General features: G+C 53.8%; 7 protein-coding genes across 7 annotated transcripts in view; 6 read left to right on the top strand and 1 right to left on the bottom strand.

The window, feature by feature from the left end:
* Nucleotides 1-1,041, top strand: part of ATEG_09608 (GTPase-activating protein GYP6) — a gene marked incomplete at both ends in the record, with an annotated part of 2,611 nt that extends 1,570 nt beyond the window's left edge. Inside the window, one exon of the mRNA XM_001218229.1 lies at nucleotides 55-1,041. Coding sequence (XP_001218230.1) covers nucleotides 55-1,041 — 987 coding nt within the window. The remainder of the gene's footprint in view (nucleotides 1-54) is intronic.
* Nucleotides 1,042-3,116: 2,075 nt separating this feature from the next.
* ATEG_09607 (serine/threonine-protein kinase) lies at nucleotides 3,117-6,788 on the top strand (the record flags this gene model as incomplete). Its single annotated transcript, XM_001218228.1, has 4 exons — nucleotides 3,117-3,180; nucleotides 3,326-3,443; nucleotides 3,549-6,457; nucleotides 6,520-6,788. The coding sequence occupies 4 exons, from the start codon at nucleotides 3,117-3,119 to the stop codon at nucleotides 6,786-6,788; spliced, it is 3,360 nt and encodes a 1,119-aa protein (XP_001218229.1).
* A 2,985-nt stretch (nucleotides 6,789-9,773) lies between these two features.
* On the top strand, nucleotides 9,774-11,960 carry ATEG_09606 (F-box domain protein; the record flags this gene model as incomplete). Its single annotated transcript, XM_001218227.1, has 1 exon — nucleotides 9,774-11,960. The coding sequence occupies one exon, from the start codon at nucleotides 9,774-9,776 to the stop codon at nucleotides 11,958-11,960; it is 2,187 nt and encodes a 728-aa protein (XP_001218228.1).
* Nucleotides 11,961-12,662: 702 nt separating this feature from the next.
* Nucleotides 12,663-13,661, bottom strand: ATEG_09605 (Efg1 domain-containing protein; the record flags this gene model as incomplete). Its single annotated transcript, XM_001218226.1, has 2 exons — nucleotides 12,663-13,237; nucleotides 13,301-13,661. The coding sequence occupies 2 exons, from the start codon at nucleotides 13,659-13,661 to the stop codon at nucleotides 12,663-12,665; spliced, it is 936 nt and encodes a 311-aa protein (XP_001218227.1).
* Nucleotides 13,662-14,367: 706 nt separating this feature from the next.
* Nucleotides 14,368-17,177, top strand: ATEG_09604 (uncharacterized protein; the record flags this gene model as incomplete). Its single annotated transcript, XM_001218225.1, has 4 exons — nucleotides 14,368-14,671; nucleotides 14,734-15,708; nucleotides 15,757-15,849; nucleotides 15,907-17,177. The coding sequence occupies 4 exons, from the start codon at nucleotides 14,368-14,370 to the stop codon at nucleotides 17,175-17,177; spliced, it is 2,643 nt and encodes an 880-aa protein (XP_001218226.1).
* A 522-nt stretch (nucleotides 17,178-17,699) lies between these two features.
* On the top strand, nucleotides 17,700-18,771 carry ATEG_09603 (tRNA 2'-phosphotransferase; the record flags this gene model as incomplete). Its single annotated transcript, XM_001218224.1, has 2 exons — nucleotides 17,700-17,846; nucleotides 17,911-18,771. The coding sequence occupies 2 exons, from the start codon at nucleotides 17,700-17,702 to the stop codon at nucleotides 18,769-18,771; spliced, it is 1,008 nt and encodes a 335-aa protein (XP_001218225.1).
* A 518-nt stretch (nucleotides 18,772-19,289) lies between these two features.
* ATEG_09602 (intradiol ring-cleavage dioxygenase) lies at nucleotides 19,290-20,287 on the top strand (the record flags this gene model as incomplete). The annotated part of the gene is made up of 3 exons (XM_001218223.1): nucleotides 19,290-19,537; nucleotides 19,595-20,024; nucleotides 20,087-20,287. 3 exons carry the CDS (start codon nucleotides 19,290-19,292, stop codon nucleotides 20,285-20,287), a joined length of 879 nt encoding a protein of 292 aa, XP_001218224.1.
* Nucleotides 20,288-20,414: the final 127 nt, after the last annotated feature.

Raw genomic sequence — 20,414 nt, 5'->3', positions numbered from 1 at the left:
GGGGGGCGTTTATCCTCTCCAAGTATTCTGGAAAACCTCCCTGATATGTCCAAGCGACTCAACATGTCGAACACAAAGGCACTACAGAGCCGGAAACCTCATATGCGCAGCGACTTCCGGGATGCCAGTGAAGCTAGTTCCCCCTCTAGGTCTCCTGCGCGAAACAGTCCTAAGAGTCTTGAAGCTCTTCTTCAGGATTTCTCCGAAGGTATCCAACGTCGGACGGAATCTTGGGGCGTGGCCAAAGCCGTGCGAGGCGCCGTGAGTGAAGCCAAGAGGAATATGCAAACGATTCAAGCGGAGCACGCACGTACTGCGAGATCTGACACTGTCACATCCGCGCCTACTTCTTACACTCATCATCGTCGCGGGTCCGAGATCGCTGCCCAGATGAAGGACAAATTCGACGCTTTGGAAGAACGAAACCGTTCCCTCGCCAGAACGCTGAGCCAGGCCCTCAATGAGATGCGCACTCTGATGATGAAAGCCGACGGACTCGACAATGCGACGAAAGACTCGGTGAAAGAGGCCCTCGCCAAGATGCAATCCGTCCAGACGTGTCTTGAGGATCCATCCGCGACTCTCGAATCCGAAAACCCACCGTCGTCAAACACGTCTGGTAAAATGAATGTAGCAGCGGAAGCTCCTTCCGATTGCCCGAAAATGGACAACAAAGGCGAAATCGCAGCTCCTGCGCAAAAAGAACACTCGCCTGTGGCTACGAATCGGATAGTAGGGTCGAAGTCGCCCCTTGGAGACGAGCCCAAGACCCGCGGTAAAGCCCAAATCCCCACCTCATTGCCTCCACGCCCAACCGCCCGCCCATCATTGGCGAATTCGGAATTCTCATGGATGCTCGGGGATAGCCGACACATTTCTAGTTTTGTCAGTCCGGCATCTGTGCCGCCCGAGCAAACTCGGCACGGCGAGGCCAGGGCCAACCCCAGTTCCCTCTTCGGCAATGGAGATGAGGGTCCCAAGAAATCTCCGACTGAACCGGACGGGCTCGCCTTAAGAAGCCTTCGAGGTCGTAAGGGTTGAGAGAGCCCCGAACTTTTCTGTTAGGGTGTGGTTATGTGGCAATCGACTTTGTATTGAACCCGATATACCCGGTAACAGGATCCCCGCGATGATTTCTTTTTCCTTCTCTGATAAATGACCTGTCAATGCTGTTATGAATAATATACCTAGTACATAGCGTATGCATGATTAAATATACCTACGGAATACAAGAATTTTACTCAGGATGTCTGCCGATACCTTGGGTAAATGTTGAAGAACGGTCGGTACCTACGAGGTAATATCTGTACCGTCAATGCCCAAAACTGATCACCCATCTAGGCAATTCCGGGAGATTGGGTGTGTCTTCCATCTGGAAAGAATATTCTGTCGGCGGATCATCCCAATAGGACTAACGCGCGTGCGTGTCATGATGGGTCCTCGAAAGAAAAGTGCTAATCGATCAGCGGGTTGGACGCAGCGAATTCTCCGGACGATTACGTTCGTGCTGTTCAAGACGAGATTTCCAAGGCCTACGGTGAAGCTGGCGAGCTGGCGATACGTGTACGTTGAGGAGAGAGGTCTCGGATCGACGCCGTTGATCGTCGAGCTCGACGGTGATAGTCGTAGTTACTTCTTGATTGAGTGCTCCTTAAGATAGACCTTCTAGAGGATCTTCGGCGGTAGTGCGTCGTGTTAAGCAGTAACTAGCCCAAGCGAATGACAGCACCTCGACGGACGGCAGACCGAGACACTGGATCCGTGGTTCGGTTGGTCATCGGTGGGATGCGAGTGTGTGATGCTCGAGTGTGCCTCGTCGGAGTAGTAATCAATCAGTTGCATTACATCACCACCGAAGTACTCCCCTGTCGACCCATTCTGATTATGTAGTATCATTCTGCTTCATTTCTCTCGTTCTCCTCTCGCTCGCATCCTCCGTGCATCGATTTTTTTCTCTTGCGCCCCGACTTACTCCCCCTTTCCAGCACTGCCTCAGCTCTCCCCGGTCCTCGTTACAGACCTATACAGTCTGTACCAACACCCCCTCGGTTCTTAATAATAAAAAACAGCAAAGAAAAAAGAATTCCCGACCACAAATTCCAAGCAACCGACCAACCACCGCCCAGCGAAACGGCGACACAGATCATCGATCACGGCTTCTTCAGCCTCCTTCACTCATTAATTTTTCGCACTTGTCCAAATTGTCCCTTTCCTTCTCCACATCTGCGCTCTGCCTTCTGCTCCTCCCCATCTTCCTCCTTTCACAACGTAAGTGTCTGTTCGATCTACAGTCACCTCGCTCGCCGACAGTCTCGTGGGAATCCCTCCCTCTCCCGCCCATGGACACCGGCCTCATTTGACCGTCATTTGCTACCTACCTACATGCCTCTCTGACTCCGAACCTTTGCGACACCAAACTCTCTCTCGCGTGGTCGCCTGGTTCTTGGATGGAGCCCTGTGACCTCATCTACCAGCTGCCCTCTTCGACATCCGTTCCCAACCGCTGTCACTGGTTGAATCCTCTGCCCCGTGCGGCTGACCGAATCATTCCCCGTCCTTTCGCGGAGCACAATCGAAACCACGCATAAAGGAAAGGGAGAGAAAGAAAGCACGCGGAGCACCTCCGTGGCTGTATTTATTATTATCTGATCGCAGTAACCACCACTGTCAATCACCTCAGCCAGCCGGTTCGCCAGCCCCAGTGCGCCGACGTCCCGCGAAAGACCTTGGAGCTTGATTATACCCTGTCCGCACCAAGCCTACGTGCAGCCTACCCCCCTCTCGTCATTCCATGTAGCAATAAATATCGCCACCAATCCTTCCTTAGCCTTGTCCTTCTTTATCCTTGCGGTGGAGCCGTTTTGAGCCATCTGCTTCTGATCGGTCCGACCGGTGCTGGTCGCCCTACCATCGCTGCTGGGGAAAATATGGGGGCGACTTCATATGATTCCGATGGTTAGTCGTGCTCTCTCCCCTTGCCTCGTTCTGTCCTTCGTATTTGTTCATTGAGCCTGCGAGCTGGGCTTTCCTTGCTCATTCTACCTATCGCTTTGGAATACCCCCGGTCGTATACCAGCTGGGAAAATACCTCGGTGTGTACGATCGTACCGATCACAATGCCCCTGGCAAGAAAGGCCGCCAACCGCCAAAAGAACGAATTGGAGAAGGGGCAGAGGGGCCGTTCGTCATGTCTGTTTCAAATCCGCGATCACCGCCCCATCGCTCGGAGATGTGCATGGTCCCGTGCGACATCAATCCTATGAACAGACCAAACCAACCAAAAAAAGATGAATCCACCAAGCTGACCCTATCTTCCTCACCACAGGCGAACCAAGTCCATTGTCTACCCCTCTGGGACCCCTCTCGGAGTCGCCTGAATCTGATCCTTTCGGCGCCATTGATGATTCGATGACCCTACCCCCTGGATATGACCACCTTTCGAGGTAAGTCAGGGACACGAAGTGGACGGGAAGATCTCCTTGCTTGTGGTGGATCCACTCGCATTCGTGCAAAGCAGAGTTGCTGAGAACGAACTCTTTTGCCGGCAGGTCGTCCATAATCGAACATGATCACGGTCTTGGCCCATCCGGTCTAGATCGCATACGCCAACAACAGCCTACACGAGTCTTGACCCTCCCGAATATCTCCTCCTCGTCGCTAGCCCCTACGTCTTCGCAAAGCCAGTCCCCGTCTCCCCGGTCCCGGTCCATGTCCCGAGAACAATCCTTACAGGCTTCATCGATAGACGACCATGCGTTGGAGGACCTTCATCGCTTTCCTTGCGAATCATTGCACTCCTTTTCCTTTGCCCAGCAGTCGGAGGAATTGCTTCACAACCGGCAGAACATCCTGAAACGATCGATCGATTTTATGCGTGACCGGTTTGGGTGGCCTGCGGGCAATGCCGCCGTCAACGCGCAGGCTCGCGTCACTGGCGATACCGAAGTCCAAAGCATGGTGGATCTCTTGTCCAAGTCAAACGTCCTGGGTAAAGAGCATAACTCCAGTTACACTGGCCTTGCAAGGGGCCCAGTGACAGGCCCTGCCGTTGTGGACTCGGCAAACATTTTCGAACAAGCTTTTTCAAATCCTCAGGATAACGAGACCAAGCCCCGACCCCCGGAGGCAGGCCCCAACCCCGATTCCCACAGCGCGTTCAGTCCCCTGCCAAACGACCATATATCGAGTCAGAAACGGGGGAGACGATCGACTCCCACGTCGAGGCGCGTAAGCTTAAAACGTACATACTCGGATCTGAGCTCTGTTTCTCTCCAGAGCAAGCTGATGGGGACTCTAGCACAACCGTACTCGGCCATGGAATCTTTTTCACCAAGCTCCTCGACCTTTGGATTCGGCTTTCCTGTACCCGCCTTACACACCCATAGCAGCAAATGGGCCCCAGTCTCCCAGGCAGTTTTTAGGACCGAGTCGCATGCACCATGGACTATTCTGGCGGCCAATGACTTGTCATGCCTCATATTCGGTGTCACCCAAGCGGAACTCCGCAGGCTAAGTATTCTGGAAGTCGTACAGAAAGACCAATGGCAGTGGCTTGAGTCAAAGCTGTGTGATCCCTCTACTGATGTGGCCGCAAAGCTCCAAACGTCGCCCAATAGACCGCACAACAAGCCAGTTAACACACAACGCATGGGAATGGGCAACGGCATCACGGCGCAGCTCCTGAGAAAGCCTCCTTCGCGAGTAAGAAAGGCCCAAACGGACGACGGGTATGGATCGAGCACGCGTCCTTCTCGAAATCTCAACCATCCGGCTACAAAGTCCCGCGGCGTATTGCTCTGTGGTGACGTGGTTCCGATACGGAAGCGTGACGGCGCGACAGGCTCGGCTAGCATTTGGGTCATGGAGAAGCGTGGAGGCCTGATATGGGTGGTCGAGGAGATCCAAGAGGATGTCGCCTATGTTCGTTGTGACAAATCTTGGCACATCGCAGCAGCCTACGGTGACGTTGATAAGATCTGGGGCGAAGGCGTCGTCAAAACCGGCAGCCTGATCACTGGTTTGCTCCCTCGTTTGCCGAAGGATTGTTTAGAAAGTCCAGTCGACAGGGGGATCACCAAAATCTCGGAGATGAAACATTTTGCGGCTACAACGTCCGCGGGCATCTGCTTTCCTACTACCGTGGCCAAAACGGACACCCCTGATTGTCTGAGAATATCGAGCTTCCCTCACGTGGCGGGTATGATGGTATTGGCGTCGTCGACATTGAAGGTTATCAGCTCCAACTCGGTCTTCTCGTCGGCATTGTTTGGTCAAGAACGGCCTGAAGGGCGGCATATCAACGATTTGATACCTGGGTTCGACAACCTTCTTCAAGTGCTTACTGAAGAAGAGAATGTTCCCTTGGTGGATGGAGTGATCATTCCGGAGCCCAGCTTCCGAAGAGCACGGACTTTGTCAATTCTTCGCCAGGGAAGGCATAATGTCGCATCGGTCTTCTCAGAGCCCAGTGGTATCACGGCCACCCACCGCGATGGATCGACTATTTCGGTGGACGTTCAGCTGCGGGTGGTCAAGAGCGGTACCATCTTTCCCAAATCACCAAAAGAGGCCTCTGGTGATAATGCCAACTCGGAAGATAGCAGCAGTGGTACGATAGCTGTCACCGAGCTTGTCTATGCTCTGTGGATCACGTACGCGAGACATATCCATTCCATGGGCCCAACAGATTTCCACACCGTGAGCAAGACGAAACCTCGTCGGCCCACCAGTCCTCCAGTACCAGGCCAGGCATCGATGGGACCTCCAAACATGGAACGCACTGGCGTGGAAACCCGGATACCATTGTCTACATTAAGCCAACAACTGAACGAAGCCGCATCAGAGCCGCTCACGGATAAACCCGTACAACCGGTCCCAGAGGTGCGACCAGCTAATGCCAAAGAAGCCCCCAAGAAGCGGGCAATATCCGACTACGTGATCATCGAAGAGATGGGTCAAGGTGCTTACGGAGAAGTGAAACTCGCGCGCCTCAAGAAGAACCCCTCGAAGAAAGTGGTCTTGAAGTACGTGACCAAGAAGCGGATTTTGGTGGATACCTGGACGCGAGATCGCCGACTAGGTACCGTCCCCCTGGAGATCCATGTTCTGGACTATCTCCGCCGCGATGGCCTGAAGCATCCGAACATCGTGGAGATGGAGGGATTTTTCGAGGACGACATCAATTACTATATTGAGATGATGCCTCATGGTCTCCCTGGAATGGATCTCTTCGATTATATTGAGCTGAAGGTGAACATGGATGAAGCCGAATGCCGGAACATCTTCCGACAGGTCGTGGATGCCATTCACCATCTCCATACGAAAGCATTGGTGGTACACCGCGACATCAAAGACGAGAACGTCATTCTAGATGGCGAAGGTCGGATCAAACTCATCGATTTCGGGAGTGCAGCTTACATCAAGAACGGGCCGTTTGACGTCTTCGTCGGCACTATTGGTAAGCCTTGACATTGCTTTTTTTTTTTTGCTAGTTGATAGCCTGGCTAACTGAGTTGCTAGATTACGCTGCGCCGGAAGTGCTTCAGGGCAAGTCCTACAGAGGCAAAGAACAGGACATCTGGGCCCTGGGCATTCTCCTCTACACAATTGTGTACAAGGAAAACCCGTTCTATAATGTCGATGAGATCCTGGATCACCCGCTTCGGGTCCCCTTCCTGCCATTCTCCGAAGAGTGTATCGACTTGATCCGACGGATGCTCGATCGCGATGTCGATAACCGACTGACCATTACGGAGGTCATGGAGCACCCTTGGATGGTAGACAGCTGACCGGCCACCTACACGCCCCATCTCGCTCGTTGTGACGGGCGATCTTGGATAGCTCGCGATCACAGTGGCTGAAAGCATGGACTATATATCGACATTTCCTGCTCTGGGTGGCGCAGCCCCCCTATATTCACCCCATTCCGTTGTGTTCTGTTCCTTGCATTATTACCAACCCCACCAGCATATATTCATGACAGCAAGCATATCGATGATTCAAGATGTGATGGTTTACGATGAGAAGCCGATAGAGAATTGGGCCAGCGAGGATGTATGATACTGGGCTCGGTTTGTCATTGCACTTTGCATTTCCCACTATGATGGAGGTTATCTTATACAAAGGGGAGGCCGGGCTAAAAAAGCAATCACGAGGCAACGGATCATGTTGTATAGAGATAGGAGGCAGAGATACCCCGTCATATTCAGGTTATTTGGGTAGATATGAATGCATCATCTTCCAATTTACTCTTGCGTGGTGCTGGTTACAGCTAGCATAATTCGTACTACATGCCTACTGTAGTCTAAACGTCCGCCACATGCTAACCGACTGCGGGGTGGAGGCGGGGAAAATGAAGACCAAGAGACTAAAAGGTACTTGGGCATGGACGGAGTAAAGCGTATTTCGGTAGTACCCCCACGTACTACCTGGAATAGGCGTGGCGGCGAGAGACTTCGGCTCATGTCCTGCATGCAGAACAAGGTAACCCAGCCGACGATGGGCAATTCTTAGATTGCAAGGCATGTACCCTTAGCCAACATACCGAATACGGACGCTCATAACTCCGAAGACAGTGAGTTCTAGGCTCTCAACTGGAGGTAATAGTGAACCAGGGAGGTATCATGAATAGGGCCGTTTCTTCGGACAGACTAAGGTAGTTTGCCGATGGCGTGCCCCTGGACGCAGAGGCTCGTATCGAAATGTCTCCTCCAATCGACCTTAACGATCATTGTATGTGCCGGGATTCGCACTGAACCCTACCTTCAACCCATTAGGCCTGCGCACACACTCTCTACAAATGCAATGGTCCTCTAATTCCTCGTGGACTCTCCCCAATCTGACCACCACCGCTCCGCCATATTGGAGTCTAGTAGAATAGGGAGAAGCACATTGCCCCGACGCCCCAACCAAAGTCAGTCGCTAATCTATCTCGGTCAGCAAGTGCCTCCTAGCGTCTGACCCCCGGAACGCCCTAGTCCATGTGCGACAGTGTCTTTCTTTGTACGAGGATGACCGGCCGGCGCGAACGGATGGGATTCGGATTCCCCGCAGGGTGGCGTGGCGGTGTTGTCTCGCCCATGTGGGTAGTGGATACCGGCCGGGGGCCTGGGAGGCAAACATGACAAGGAACAAAGCAACGCGACAGGCCAGGAACGCGGCCGATGGGGGCGAATCCGCCCCAGTCGGAGAGATTCATTCTCCAGACTGGAAGAGAAGCCCACCCCACCACCGCACTATTCCCGAGTTGTGATAGACAGGCAGTCAGAAGTGGACCTGGAGGTGGTAATCCGTGGGCAGAGGAGGGGACGTAAGAGACCATGGCGGCTGTGTCCGTGGTACCTGAGAGACCCCAGGAACAAAGACGAGGATGTGGATTATCGTGGGTACATTATTGGTGAATGGGTGGTTTTTGGGATGTTGCTCTGGGAGGACCATAGCCTTTTGATAGGGATGTGTGGGAAATTTTCTCTTGTCTTGATATACCACTTTTTGGGCCGGCCAAGAATGGATAGGAAGAACGGGAGGTAATAAATCAATGGAATGCAGTCTGTGCACATGGAAAGGGGGAATCTTACAGAGAATTATTCTTCCTTTGGATTGGACTGGTCTCAAGTGTGGTGAATGTAGAGAGTGAATGAGTGAATTAGTCGATTTCCCGTTTGGTCCAGGCTCAGCCAGGAGAACTCAACAATCTCCAATACAAGTACATTACCTTCTTACCCACCTACCTTCTTCCCAATCTCTCCTCCCAGTCCTTCTTCTCAAGGATAGATCATCTAAAACATCTCTACTGCACCTCTCCAGTTCTTCTCTTCCTTTTCTCAACCCTCCCCCCCTTCAACGCACTCATCGGTATTTGTTGGTAATCATACGGCTCCGCTCACCACCAAAGTGGGGGCCACTATCGGATTGTCTATCGATTCCAATCGATAAGGACGCTGTGGCGGAGAGGGGCTGCATACCGTAACATTACTTGTCACTACTGGCCTCAAGAGACGACTTGCGTCTGCTGTCTGTCGTCTGACTACGGAGTCGGTCCTGTCCAACCGGCATCGACCAGACTGATTGAGAGCCATTTCTTCCCTGCCAACCATCGATCGGTTCGCCTGCTTCTCGACCACAACACCTTCCGCCCGTCTGACAGCCTCTCGACCCTATCTTCCTCTTCTCTACCCCTTCATAAACTCCCGTCGACTTCCTTGGATGATGCCCCGGTGACGTCGATAAACCGAGTCAGTCGTTTTTCCCGCATCAACCGGCGCCTCGGGGGTTACGCGGTCAACAACGTCCCATGGTACAATCGTTACGGGTCTTAGCCGAGAAAACCACAACCTTGTTGTTGGATTGATCACTCTGCACTTACAGCTGACCCTTATCGACCTCCCTCTTTTTCCTTTCTTTTTCTCGCTCTCGCCTGGTATTGCGGTCGGACAACCTGGGCTGCTGCTGTCGATCATCTTCTCCCTCGAACTCTTCATCCGCAGGAACGGGCTGAGTTTCGCATTCCATCTCGCGATCGACTTCCTCCCTTCGAACAACACAGGTAACTAGACTTTTTGGGCTGGATCGTAACCGTCATCATGGTTGTCTAAGATACATACCCTGGCGGAATCCCGCAACACGTCGCCATCATCAGCGCCTACTAGCCAGACACTCTGCGATTCTATATCGAAATCATTGGTGCCTGGACTGCATCCGACTGATCCGAAACCGGTGTTGATACTCCTCCTGGACGCTCAAGTGTCGCAGTCTACTGTTTCCGCAATTCCGTTATGGCTACCGCCAACCCCGATGTGATCGCGCCTTCGCCAGAAGTGGTCTCTCCCGCAAGTCCGAACTCATCGACCGGCCAAATCCCTCTGGAACAACCTCCCAAGCTCAAGGGCCGCCGGAAACTTCTACAGAGCCTCCAAAGGATCTCATCGTCCCCGACTTTAACCAGACGCGGCCGATCCGCTTCGACGGGATATCGGCGCGATGGAAAAGCGTCTTTGTCCTGTGTCTCGCTTTCGCAATCCGCCTATACACCATGTCTTGGCAACGGCAGCTCCTCTCAACTCTATGGCGGACTGAATGTTCGCCCGATGACCTCGGGTCCGCCAGGTTCGCCAGCCGATCTCCACGAGGAAAATGCTCGCATCCGACTCGTCGGCACCGAATCTCCGGGCTCTGTTCAGTCGAAGAAAGTTCCCATGCCCACCGATTTACGGCCGGGTTCGCGAGGATCTCCCAGCCATGATGCGATAGAAGAACCCGTTATCGCAAAGCCCAAGAAGGTCTTTGACTTCTGGGGCAACTTGCCTGACGAGATCAAGATGGATATCTTCCTGTATCTGACCCCGAAGGAAATCATTCGTTGCTCGGCCGTCTCCAAAACGTGGTACAAGATGTGCTATGATGGGCAGTTGTGGACTAATGTCGACACCTCCGAATACTATCGTGATATCCCCAGCGAGTTTCTGGTGAAGCTTATCAAAACCGGGGGGCCCTTTGTTCGCCATCTCAACCTCCGGGGTTGTATTCAGCTCTGCGACAAATGGCAGGCTGAGGGTGAGAGCATTACCGACCTGTGCCGGAATGTCGTCAATTTCTCGCTTGAAGGATGTCGCATTGACAAGACCTCGGTTCACTACTTTCTCCTTCGGAACCCTCGCCTGGAGTACATCAACGTGTCCGGGTTGACTAGTGTGACCAACTCGGCTATGAAAATCATCGCCCAGTCGTGTCCACATCTAGAGATCTTGAACGTTTCGTGGTGCACGGGCGTCACTACGGCCGGTTTAAAGAAGGTCGTGAAAGCCTGTCCGAAACTGAAGGATCTGCGAGCCAGCGAAATTCACGGGTTCGATGATACGTCTTTCGCACTTCAGTTGTTTGAGCAAAATACCCTAGAACGGTTGATCATGAGTCGCTCCGACCTCACGGATGAGAGCTTGAAAGTCCTGATGCACGGCGAAAATCCCGTGATGGATCTACTGCTCGATCGCCCCATCGTCCCACCTCGTCGCCTCAAACACCTGGATATTCACCAGTGCCCCGATCTGACGGATGACGGAGTGAAGAGTCTCGCCCATAATGTCCCTTACTTGGAAGGTCTGCAGCTGTCACAGTGCCCAGAGCTCAGCGATGACTCCATAATTGCGGTCATTAGAACCACCCCGTCTCTCACGCACCTCGAGCTCGAAGACATGGAGCGAATCACTAACAACACTCTGATTGAATTGGCAAAGTCCCCATGTGCCGTCTGCCTTCAGCATCTCAACGTTAGTTATTGTGAAGCTTTGGGAGATATCGGCATGCTGCAAGTCATGAAAAGCTGTCTCTCGCTTCGGTCGGTAGAGATGGATAATACACGAGTCTCCGACCTTACCCTGATGGAAGCCAGTAGCCGTGTTCGCAAGCGCGGGTATGGTGATAGCCTTCCCAAGGTTGGATTGCGGCTGGTCGTCTTCGATTGCGCAAACGTCACATGGGCTGGAGTTAGGGAAGTTCTCTCGAGCAATGCCTATATTCCGCGCAAACGCAAATCGGTACCGACTATTTCCGTGGTGGCACAAACGGTCGAATCCGCCCCGGTGATACAAGGAAACCAACCTGGTCAGCTCGCCCCGAACATGCCTATGGTGATGTCTTCCATCACCCCTCCGCCACCGCCGACCGTGTACCCGAATGAGATCGTGTATCTCAAGTGCTTCTATGGCTGGCAGATGACCGTGGACGAACACAACAAGCGAGTCTTGCGTGGCGATCTGGCAGCCGCAAGTCGACTTGATCGGAAATGGGCCGATTACATGATGGCAACAGAAGAAGCTGGCGCAATAGGCGCTGGCGCAAGAAGAAGACGTCGTCGAGCCCGCGAGGCCGAGAGACTCTACAATGCGGAAGACGAGGAGGAAGAAGGAATGGGCATTGGAAGACGCCGGAGGGCCCAAAGCGGAGGATCATGCGTGGTCATGTGAAAAGGGACTGTTCACATCCAGCTTTGCACTCCTTTTGCCTCCGGAGTTTCGCATTTACGAGCGCGTTTAGCACAAATTGGCGACTGGCTTGCTTTTCAACATGACGGGTTCCGGAAACCTGCTGAACGTCAACTCACTACCAAGGGCTGCCGAATGCTGGACATATTGGAAACTGAAAAGCATCGCTCAAGGCTCTGAATATGCTATGATATATGATCTGACGAAGAATCGTGATTTTACGGGGTTTGGCACAGTCTACCCACTGACAAGGTGTTTCATGGAAGTTTCTTTGTGTCCGAGCTACATATCTATCTTTGACATTGATTTCAGACTTGTACGCACTGGCAAGGATGATTGTGCGATCAGTGTGGACGTGGTTGGAAACGCAATGGGTCATTCTTTTTTTCCTCTGTATCTAGAAGTGGATGGCGATGGTTGGCGTTATAAGGATGTTATTATTAGGCAGTTGACTTCTAGATTCAACGTTGAACATTGCAATATCTTCAAAGTGCTATTTCTTAAGCCGTATCATCGGTGCATGTATTCCGGCCATACAAATGGTTGTCCTATGGAAAGAATACTTAATTGGGTATCGTATAAGATATAGCGTGAATGTAGGTAAGTCTGATAAAGTATAGGCACGAAGATAGACAACCCGAAATGCTGACCAACTCCTAAAATGCTCGCGGTTGATATGCGATATCACATCTCAAAGAAGCCTCCGTCGCTTTCATCCCCGTTTTCATCAGAGGCGGCCGAAGTGACGCTACGGCCCTTGCCCTTGGTCGCGTGCTTCGTGTCCTTGTATTCCGACTTCTTCGACTTCGACTTCGTCTGGTCTGTCTTACTCTGGGCGTGTTTGTCTATCTTCGATTTTTGACTGCCCTTGCCCGTGCTGTCCACATCGGGAGTATCCAGCTTGCCCTCCCGGAGCAGCTCCAACGTCCCATCTTTCATGCATTTCTCCACGACATGCCACATGGCAGGCTTCTCTTCCCTGGTCGCATGGACAAGCTTGTATCCCGCATCGACGTCTGAGTCATCGGCGGCTCCATCTGTCGTGCCATCTTTGTTCTTCTTCACCGCAGCGTACAGAGCGATATACTTCTCGGTAAGGGGGTAGTAGATGGTGTAGTTGAGGTTGACGCGCGCAATGTCGAGTTTCTGGGATAACGCCGCGAGTTTCTTCTCCTTCGCTACGGCATCGAGGTCCGATTTAGACACTTCCTGTTCGCGGCGCTCAAGACGCTTCACATCCTTCGTAGCGGTTTTCCGGTCTAGTCGACATTGCGTAAGCTTAAAACAGAGCCGTCGCCTCGACCGGCACACCCAGAACTTACCAAGGAACCGCACAAAGTGGTATTTCTTGATCATCGCCGAGCGGTGACGTCGCTGCATCTCCTCCTCCAAATCATTCTCGTATCCGGCAAGTGCTCGTTCCTGCACGATCCGCGCATCGGCCGGCAGATCGACGCGGTTCAGGAGACGTTTGACGTCGCGGATGCGTTTCTTCAACTCATTGACGGACGGATACGGGTGCTCCTTCTTTGGAATCTTGATCTTCTTGCGGTAGGCGTGGTGCGGCGCATCTTCGGACACATCGCGGTCTTTGCGCTTAGGACGGTCGCTGCGATCGCGGTAGTTGCGGTCGCCTGTCGGGTTGGAGACCGGGGACTGGGATCGGGAGTAGTCTCTCGGCATGGTCGAGGAGGAGGTCGACGGCTGAGGAGGGTTGGGAGGGATTTACTGAACGAGAGAGATGCTGGAGAACGAAGTATTGGAAATTTAGAAAAGTGATAGCGCGGATCATCTGGTCGGCCCGAGAAAAAAACACCCCGGACCAGGTAACCAATCAGGACTAACCCAGAACCAATGACGCGCTGAGCGACGATAGCGACCTTTCGGTGACGGTGATTCGATTCCGTTCTCTCCAGATTACTACATGTTCGTCTCCGCTGGATGATCCATATTACTATCGCGGTCCCTCTCCAATAATATAGCCCATCCGACTATGCGCCTCGTCGCCTGAATTGGGCCAGCGTGGAAGCTGGAAACAGAGTGGGCGGCCGCTGGGGTTGACGCAGCAGATACGTCGGCTGAGTCGTATTCATACTGCGATATCGAGCTCACAAAACCCGAGGGGTAGAAAAGAAAGCAGAGCGAAATGGAGACAGCGATTCGCTGGTCGCCGTCCTCAACGGCCGCAGAGCAACGCTTCCTCTCTGTGGACGTCGCGGGGAAGGCCTTCCGACTGTGCAAGGTGACCTCGTTCGACGGACATAACCTCGAGCATGAGGTGCTGTCGACGCACACCAAAGTGCCGGCGTTCCGGGCCTTCGATTGGTCCCCCATTGACGAATCGCTCGTGGCGGTGGGCCAGTCCTCCGGCGATGCGACCATTCTGCGCATGAACAGCGAGACGCAGGAGTCGTTCTCGTTTCCGATTCGCCATCAGCGGTACTGCAACGCTGTCGCGTTCAGCACACATGGACTTCTCGCGGCCGGTCTGGATCGCGTGCGCAATGATTTTTGTCTCAATATCTGGGATGTGAATCAACGGCTGGCCATGCGGGGTTCGAAATCCCTTGTTGAGCCCCTGCGCAAATTGGCCAGCTCGGAACCGATTACCAGCGTGAAGTTCTTCAGGGACCAGCCCGATACGCTGGTCGCTGGTGTCAAGGGCCAGTTTGTTCGAATATACGATCTCAGAGGTGGGTTCCTGTCGTTTGTCCTCTTCTGTTAGGTTTATGTCGCATGCAGCTAACGATAGCAGAGGGTCCGGGAAACCCTTCCCTGCAATTCCCTACTCGATGTGTCCATAACCTGGCCATCGATTGGCTTGACGAGAACTACATCGCGTCGTGTATTGCTTCCAATGAACCCACGATATGCGTCTGGGACCGACGAGTAGGTCCCCGATTTGCTCCTGGCGTGGGTCCCACAAATGCCCTGGATACTGGACAACCTGATCCAGCCTTGGAGTTCAAAAATGTCGTTGCTCCAAAATCGTCCATCTGGAGTCTCCGGTTCTCCAGGACAAAGAGGGGATGTCTAGGTGTTCTGGCGAACACTGGGCATTTCAAAACTTATGACATGGCCAAAGAGTATACGGCAGAGGAATACCGATCGTCCATGGATGAGACTCTCGGCCACGGGTCCCTCAGAAGCTACCCCGAGCAGATCTATACTAAATATGTACGGGATGTGTTCAGTCCGTTCGATCACCCCACTCGCGGTTATAAGGAGTCCGACAGAGTAGTGTCGTTTGACTTTCTGAATCTGAATACGTCAAATGAACCCAGTGCCATCACACTGTCTGGAGATGGCCAGGTCAACATCGTCACGACGAAGCCGCCGCCGCCTACCGTGCGACTCTCTTCTCAAGGCGTATTGGCGTACGCGAAATCAGACGGCGAATGTGACTTTCAAACGATAGAGCCAGCGTCCAGCCATGGATTACCTATTGCAGAGATCGTTGAGGATCTCCGCGAACGCATCCTCCCTGATCTGAGCGAAGAAGAGCTCTCCCGTCAGAGCAACCCCGCCGCCCCTTTGTCGAGCCGCGAGGCTCGAGAACGGGCCTTATCTCTAGGCACCTTGAACAACCCCCTGACCGTCGAAGAGGCTTTGACCCTGTTAACAGTCAGCCGACTGCGGTGCAAGGAAGGATATCTGTTCGACGAATCGCAGAACAAGCGAATACTGTCGGATGATCCATCCCTACAAGGATTCTGGGACTGGGTTGAGCGTAAGTCATGTGTGAGGTGGTCTCCCTACGGCGCTGACATTGTCCCAGGGGCACGGTTGGATTCATCGAACGATTCAATGGTTGCAAACGGTCTAGATCTGAACTATCTGGGAGTATATGACGTTTGGAACAACGACGTGGGTACGTGTTTATTCGAATACTCTACGCATCTCCACCAGGATCACTGATTGTTTTCAGGGGAGAGCTCAGAAGCTCGACGAATCGACCCCAGTGCAGAGTTAAATATACGTGAAACTATCGTGGATCTGGTACAAGAGCAGCTTCATTTACCTGAAAGCAAAGGATGTGGTACTGAATATCCGGAACATCGCCGACTCTGCCTCCGACTATGCGGTGCAGCACAGTCTCATCGCGAACTGGAGGAGCTTGTGAAGACACTGTCTGCAGATAATCAGCATACAAAAGCTGCCGCACTGGCTGTCTTCCAGGACGAAGCCAAACTGGCGTATCTGGCTTTGAGAAGCCACGAACCGACGCAAGCACATAAGCTCCTTGCAATGGCCATTGCTGGAGCGGCCAAAGGCGACACGGATCCTGACTGGGAAGACACCTGCGCTGAGATCGCGAAAGAACTCACCGACCCCTACGCCCGCGCCATCCTTGCCCTCGTGAGCAAGGGGGACTGGAAGTCGGTAATTCAGGAGACGACCTTACCTCTGAGGTATCGAATCGAGGTCGCTTTACGCTGGCTTCCTGATGATGATCTCTCCGCTTATCTCAACGAGACCTTCGAGGACGTCATCCGTGAGGGTGACATTGAAGGCGTCGTGCTCACAGGCCTGGGTCATGCTGCGATGGACCTGTTCCAGTCCTACATCAACAAATTCAACGATGTTCAAACCTCCGTCATGGCCATGAGCCACACTGTTCCCCGATTCATCAACGACGTGTCCCGCAGAGCCCGCTTCGAAGCGTGGCGCGAGACATACCGTTGGCAGATGAACTCCTGGAAGCTCCAGATAGAACGCGCGCGGTTCGATGTCGGATCGCGTCGGTTTGCTGTTACCTGGGATGGCCGGAAGCTAGTCGAGCCCCCACGACAGCAGGTCAGTTTGACCTGCAACTACTGCACGCGCCCGCTAACCCAACATGACGCGTCTTCTCAACTGACCCCGTCGAGCTCTGGGGAGGTCGTTCATCCAACGCCCGGGAACCCGTTGGGCGCTGCTGCTATGTCGGGGATGGTCTGTCCCCGCTGCGGCCGACACATGCCCCGGTGCGGAGTCTGTACGCTGTGGCTGGGATCTCCTGATCCCATGTCCAAAGCTTCCATAGCCGCCGATGCGAGCCAAGAGCCGCGTAAGCCCACTGAGGCGGAGCTCATGCGGCGGTTCGTCGTATTCTGTATCAACTGCAATCATGGATTCCACGCACACCATGCCCGGGAGTGGTTTGCGAAGCATAGCGTGTGCCCAGTGGCGGAGTGTAGATGTATTTGTGACCGGTGATTTTTACCCCTTTATATCATCTATTTATCGTCTGCGTTGTGTGTTAGGCGGCATTGTTCTTTCTGGTAATATACCCATTATGCAGGGATGAATGAATCAAATGGATCTTGTCTTGTGCTGTTGTAGAAAGGTTCGGAAGTGTCATCCAGCCCGCCGTACCAAAATTCAACTCCGCCGATCTTCAACAACCACAACGCGCCCAAATTCCCCTCCTAACCAGTGAGTCAACTGCTGGAGTTTCTCCTTCTGTTAGGTCACTCCCAAATCTCTAACATCGCCATGTAAAGAGACATTCTCATCGGTACGTCCAGGCCACCCAACACGAGGTGGCTGCAGCGACCACCCTCCAACGCATCAACCGGTGAACCATCCTGGTGAGTCATGTCCACGGCCTGGTGGGATTCTACGTTGTCGCAGGATTCTGACGGAACATCACCATAAAAGCCGACGATCCGACGGCCGAAAGCATCTATCACGACTTTTCTACGAACGGCGTGCCGACCGCCAGTGACGTCTATCCTCATGCCGCAACAAGGCAGAAACAGGGGCAGAGGCCCCCAGGGTCGAGACGTATTAGTCTCCAAGGCGCTGAGCACGCTTTTGCGACACGCAGCGGAGAGGGAAGGATTGAAGATGGATTCACAGGGGTACGCCAATCTGGCGGACGTGGTAAGTGTTTTTTTTTTTTTTTTGTCCAGGCGCAAAAGGCGTCTACTAACGAGTCGCATGAAAGCTAGCATGGAACCGTCTGAAATCGCTCAAAGCCTCGTTCTCAGAGGTCGTTGACGTCGTCGCAAACAACGAGAAGAAGCGGTTCGCGCTTCTGCACATCCCCTCGGCCAAGGCCGCCCAATCGTCCACAGCTACGACTACGACGGAGTCTACCAGCAATGCAGAGGCCGAACAACAAGAAGAACCTACGTCTATTACCGACTCGGCCGTCCCCACGACCAGCGCGGGACAAGAAACGGCGACGCAGACGGCGCTAGCGGCGGCGAAGACGGACACCGACCCCACGCATTTCCTCATCCGAGCGACGCAGGGCCATAGCATGAAGAGCGTGGAAGCCGAGTCGCTTCTGGAGAGACTGACACTGGACGATGAATCCAAGCTGCCGACAACGGTGGTGCACGGAACGTTCCACGCGTCGTGGCCGGCAATTCTGGCGTCGGGCGGTCTGCGGAGTATGGGACGCAACCAGGTGCATTTCGCGACGGGGCCCTCTCTGGACTCGGTGCTTGCGCAGGTGGAGTCGGCGAAGACGTCGCCGACGGAAGGCCCCGGGGTGATTTCGGGAATGCGCCGCGATGCGCAGGTCCTGATCTATATTAACTTGAAGAAGGCCCTAGCCGCTGGGTGTCCGTTCTGGCGCAGTGAGAACGGGGTGATCCTTAGCGAAGGAATGGCACAGCAGGATGGGGGTCCCATGAGCGTGCCCATGGAATTCTTCGATGTGGTTGTGGAGCGCAAGCGCGGTCTGGGGAAGATCTGGGAACAGGGGCCAGGTGCTTCAGGAACTCCCGGCGGAACTTACGCAGAAGGGACATCCCCAAGGGCCCGACGGATGGGATCGGAAGGAGCGAAACGTCAGTAGATGACTAGACGCGGGAATATGGAGGAAGCATGGGGCAGATCGTATGATAGTGACTGGAAGAAATCCGAGTGACAGTTGAGGCTATACAAATGTGTGTATGTCACATGACCTGGGCGATCCGACATCCGACAGTTCTGCGGGGAAATCGGATCGTCGCCAACCCTCCTCTTCCGACGGGCCACTGCTGCATCCATGGACACCACACCCTCTGTCGCCTTTCCGACTGTACGGAGTACATTGCCGCCCCAGCGTGGTCGAACCGCCTCCTGCGGGGTCCTTTGCCAACCCAGGGCACATGTGCCGTCCGGAAGGCGAGCATTTCCAATCACGATGCATCCTATATAGTCCGTCGGGTCCTGCATGCATACAGAGACTTTTCTCTCGAATTCTGATCTATCCCATCTGTATATCGCAATCTAATATTCTTTTAAGTCCCTCGGTCATCTACGTCGCCACTATACCTCTCCACGTCTCATATCTTGACCATTCGTTGATATTACACACATACCAACATCGACATGGCCTCTCACCGATTCGACCCCAACTTCACCGACAATGTCATTAGCGCCATGGGCCCCAAGACGGAGCCGCGCTTCCGCCAGCTGATGGCCAGTCTGATCCGGCACGTGCACGACTTTGCGCGCGAAAACGAGTTGACCGTGGACGAGTGGATGGCCGGCGTGCAGTTGATGAACTGGGCCGGACAGATGAGCGACGCCAAGCGCAACGAGGGCCAGCTAGTCTGCGACGTGATCGGACTGGAATCGTACGCGCTGACCCTCCTCCTCAACGTGCTCACGAACTAACCAAGTGCCGTGCACAGTCTAGTCGACGAAATCACCTTCAAGCTCGCCGACGAAGCGGCCGACGCGCCCACGGCGACCGCCATTCTGGGCCCGTTCTTCCGCGCCGACACGCCCTACCGCCAGAACGGCGCCAACATCGTCAAGGGCGTGACGGACGGCGAGATGGCCTTCATGCAGGGCCGCGTCATCGACTTCGAGACCAAGCAGCCGCTGGCCGGCGCCACCGTCGAAGTGTGGCAGGCGTCGACGAACGGGCTGTACGAGCAGCAGGACCCCAACCAGGAGGAGTTCAACCTGCGCGGCAAATTCAAGACCGACGCCGACGGTCGCTACTTCTTCTACTGTCTGCGTCCGACGCCGTACCCGGTCCCCGACGATGGGCCCGCCGGGAAGCTCCTCAAGCTCATGGATAGACATCCCTTCCGCCCGGCGCACATTCACATTATTGTAAGTTGTTCCAGCGCGCACTTGGGTCCGTCGAGACGGCGGCTAATCATTGTGTCGTGCAGGCCACCCACGACGGCTACAAGCCTCTCACCACCCAGATCTTCGACCGCAAGGACCCTTACCTCACCAACGACTCTGTTTTCGCCGTGAAGGACTCGTTGATTGTCGACTTCCTGCCGCGCAAGGGCGATCCTCAGGCGGGTCTTGAGCTGACCTACGATGTCAAGCTGGTCCGTGAGAATTTGAAGACGAACGGTGCCTAAACCCTTCTTGGAGGAAAGAAAACGAACCCAGTATATATATTATTCATTGTTCTCTGTACATTTTTATAGCGAATTCCGCAATTCTTCCATGCTTCCGCATACTCATCGCCTACTAGAGATTTCTACA

This window comes from Aspergillus terreus, genomic scaffold (assembly GCF_000149615.1).
Source record: "Aspergillus terreus NIH2624 scaffold_15 genomic scaffold, whole genome shotgun sequence".
Lineage (NCBI taxonomy): Eukaryota > Fungi > Ascomycota > Eurotiomycetes > Eurotiales > Aspergillaceae > Aspergillus > Aspergillus terreus.
This window is presented reverse-complemented; position numbering and strand designations above follow the sequence as displayed.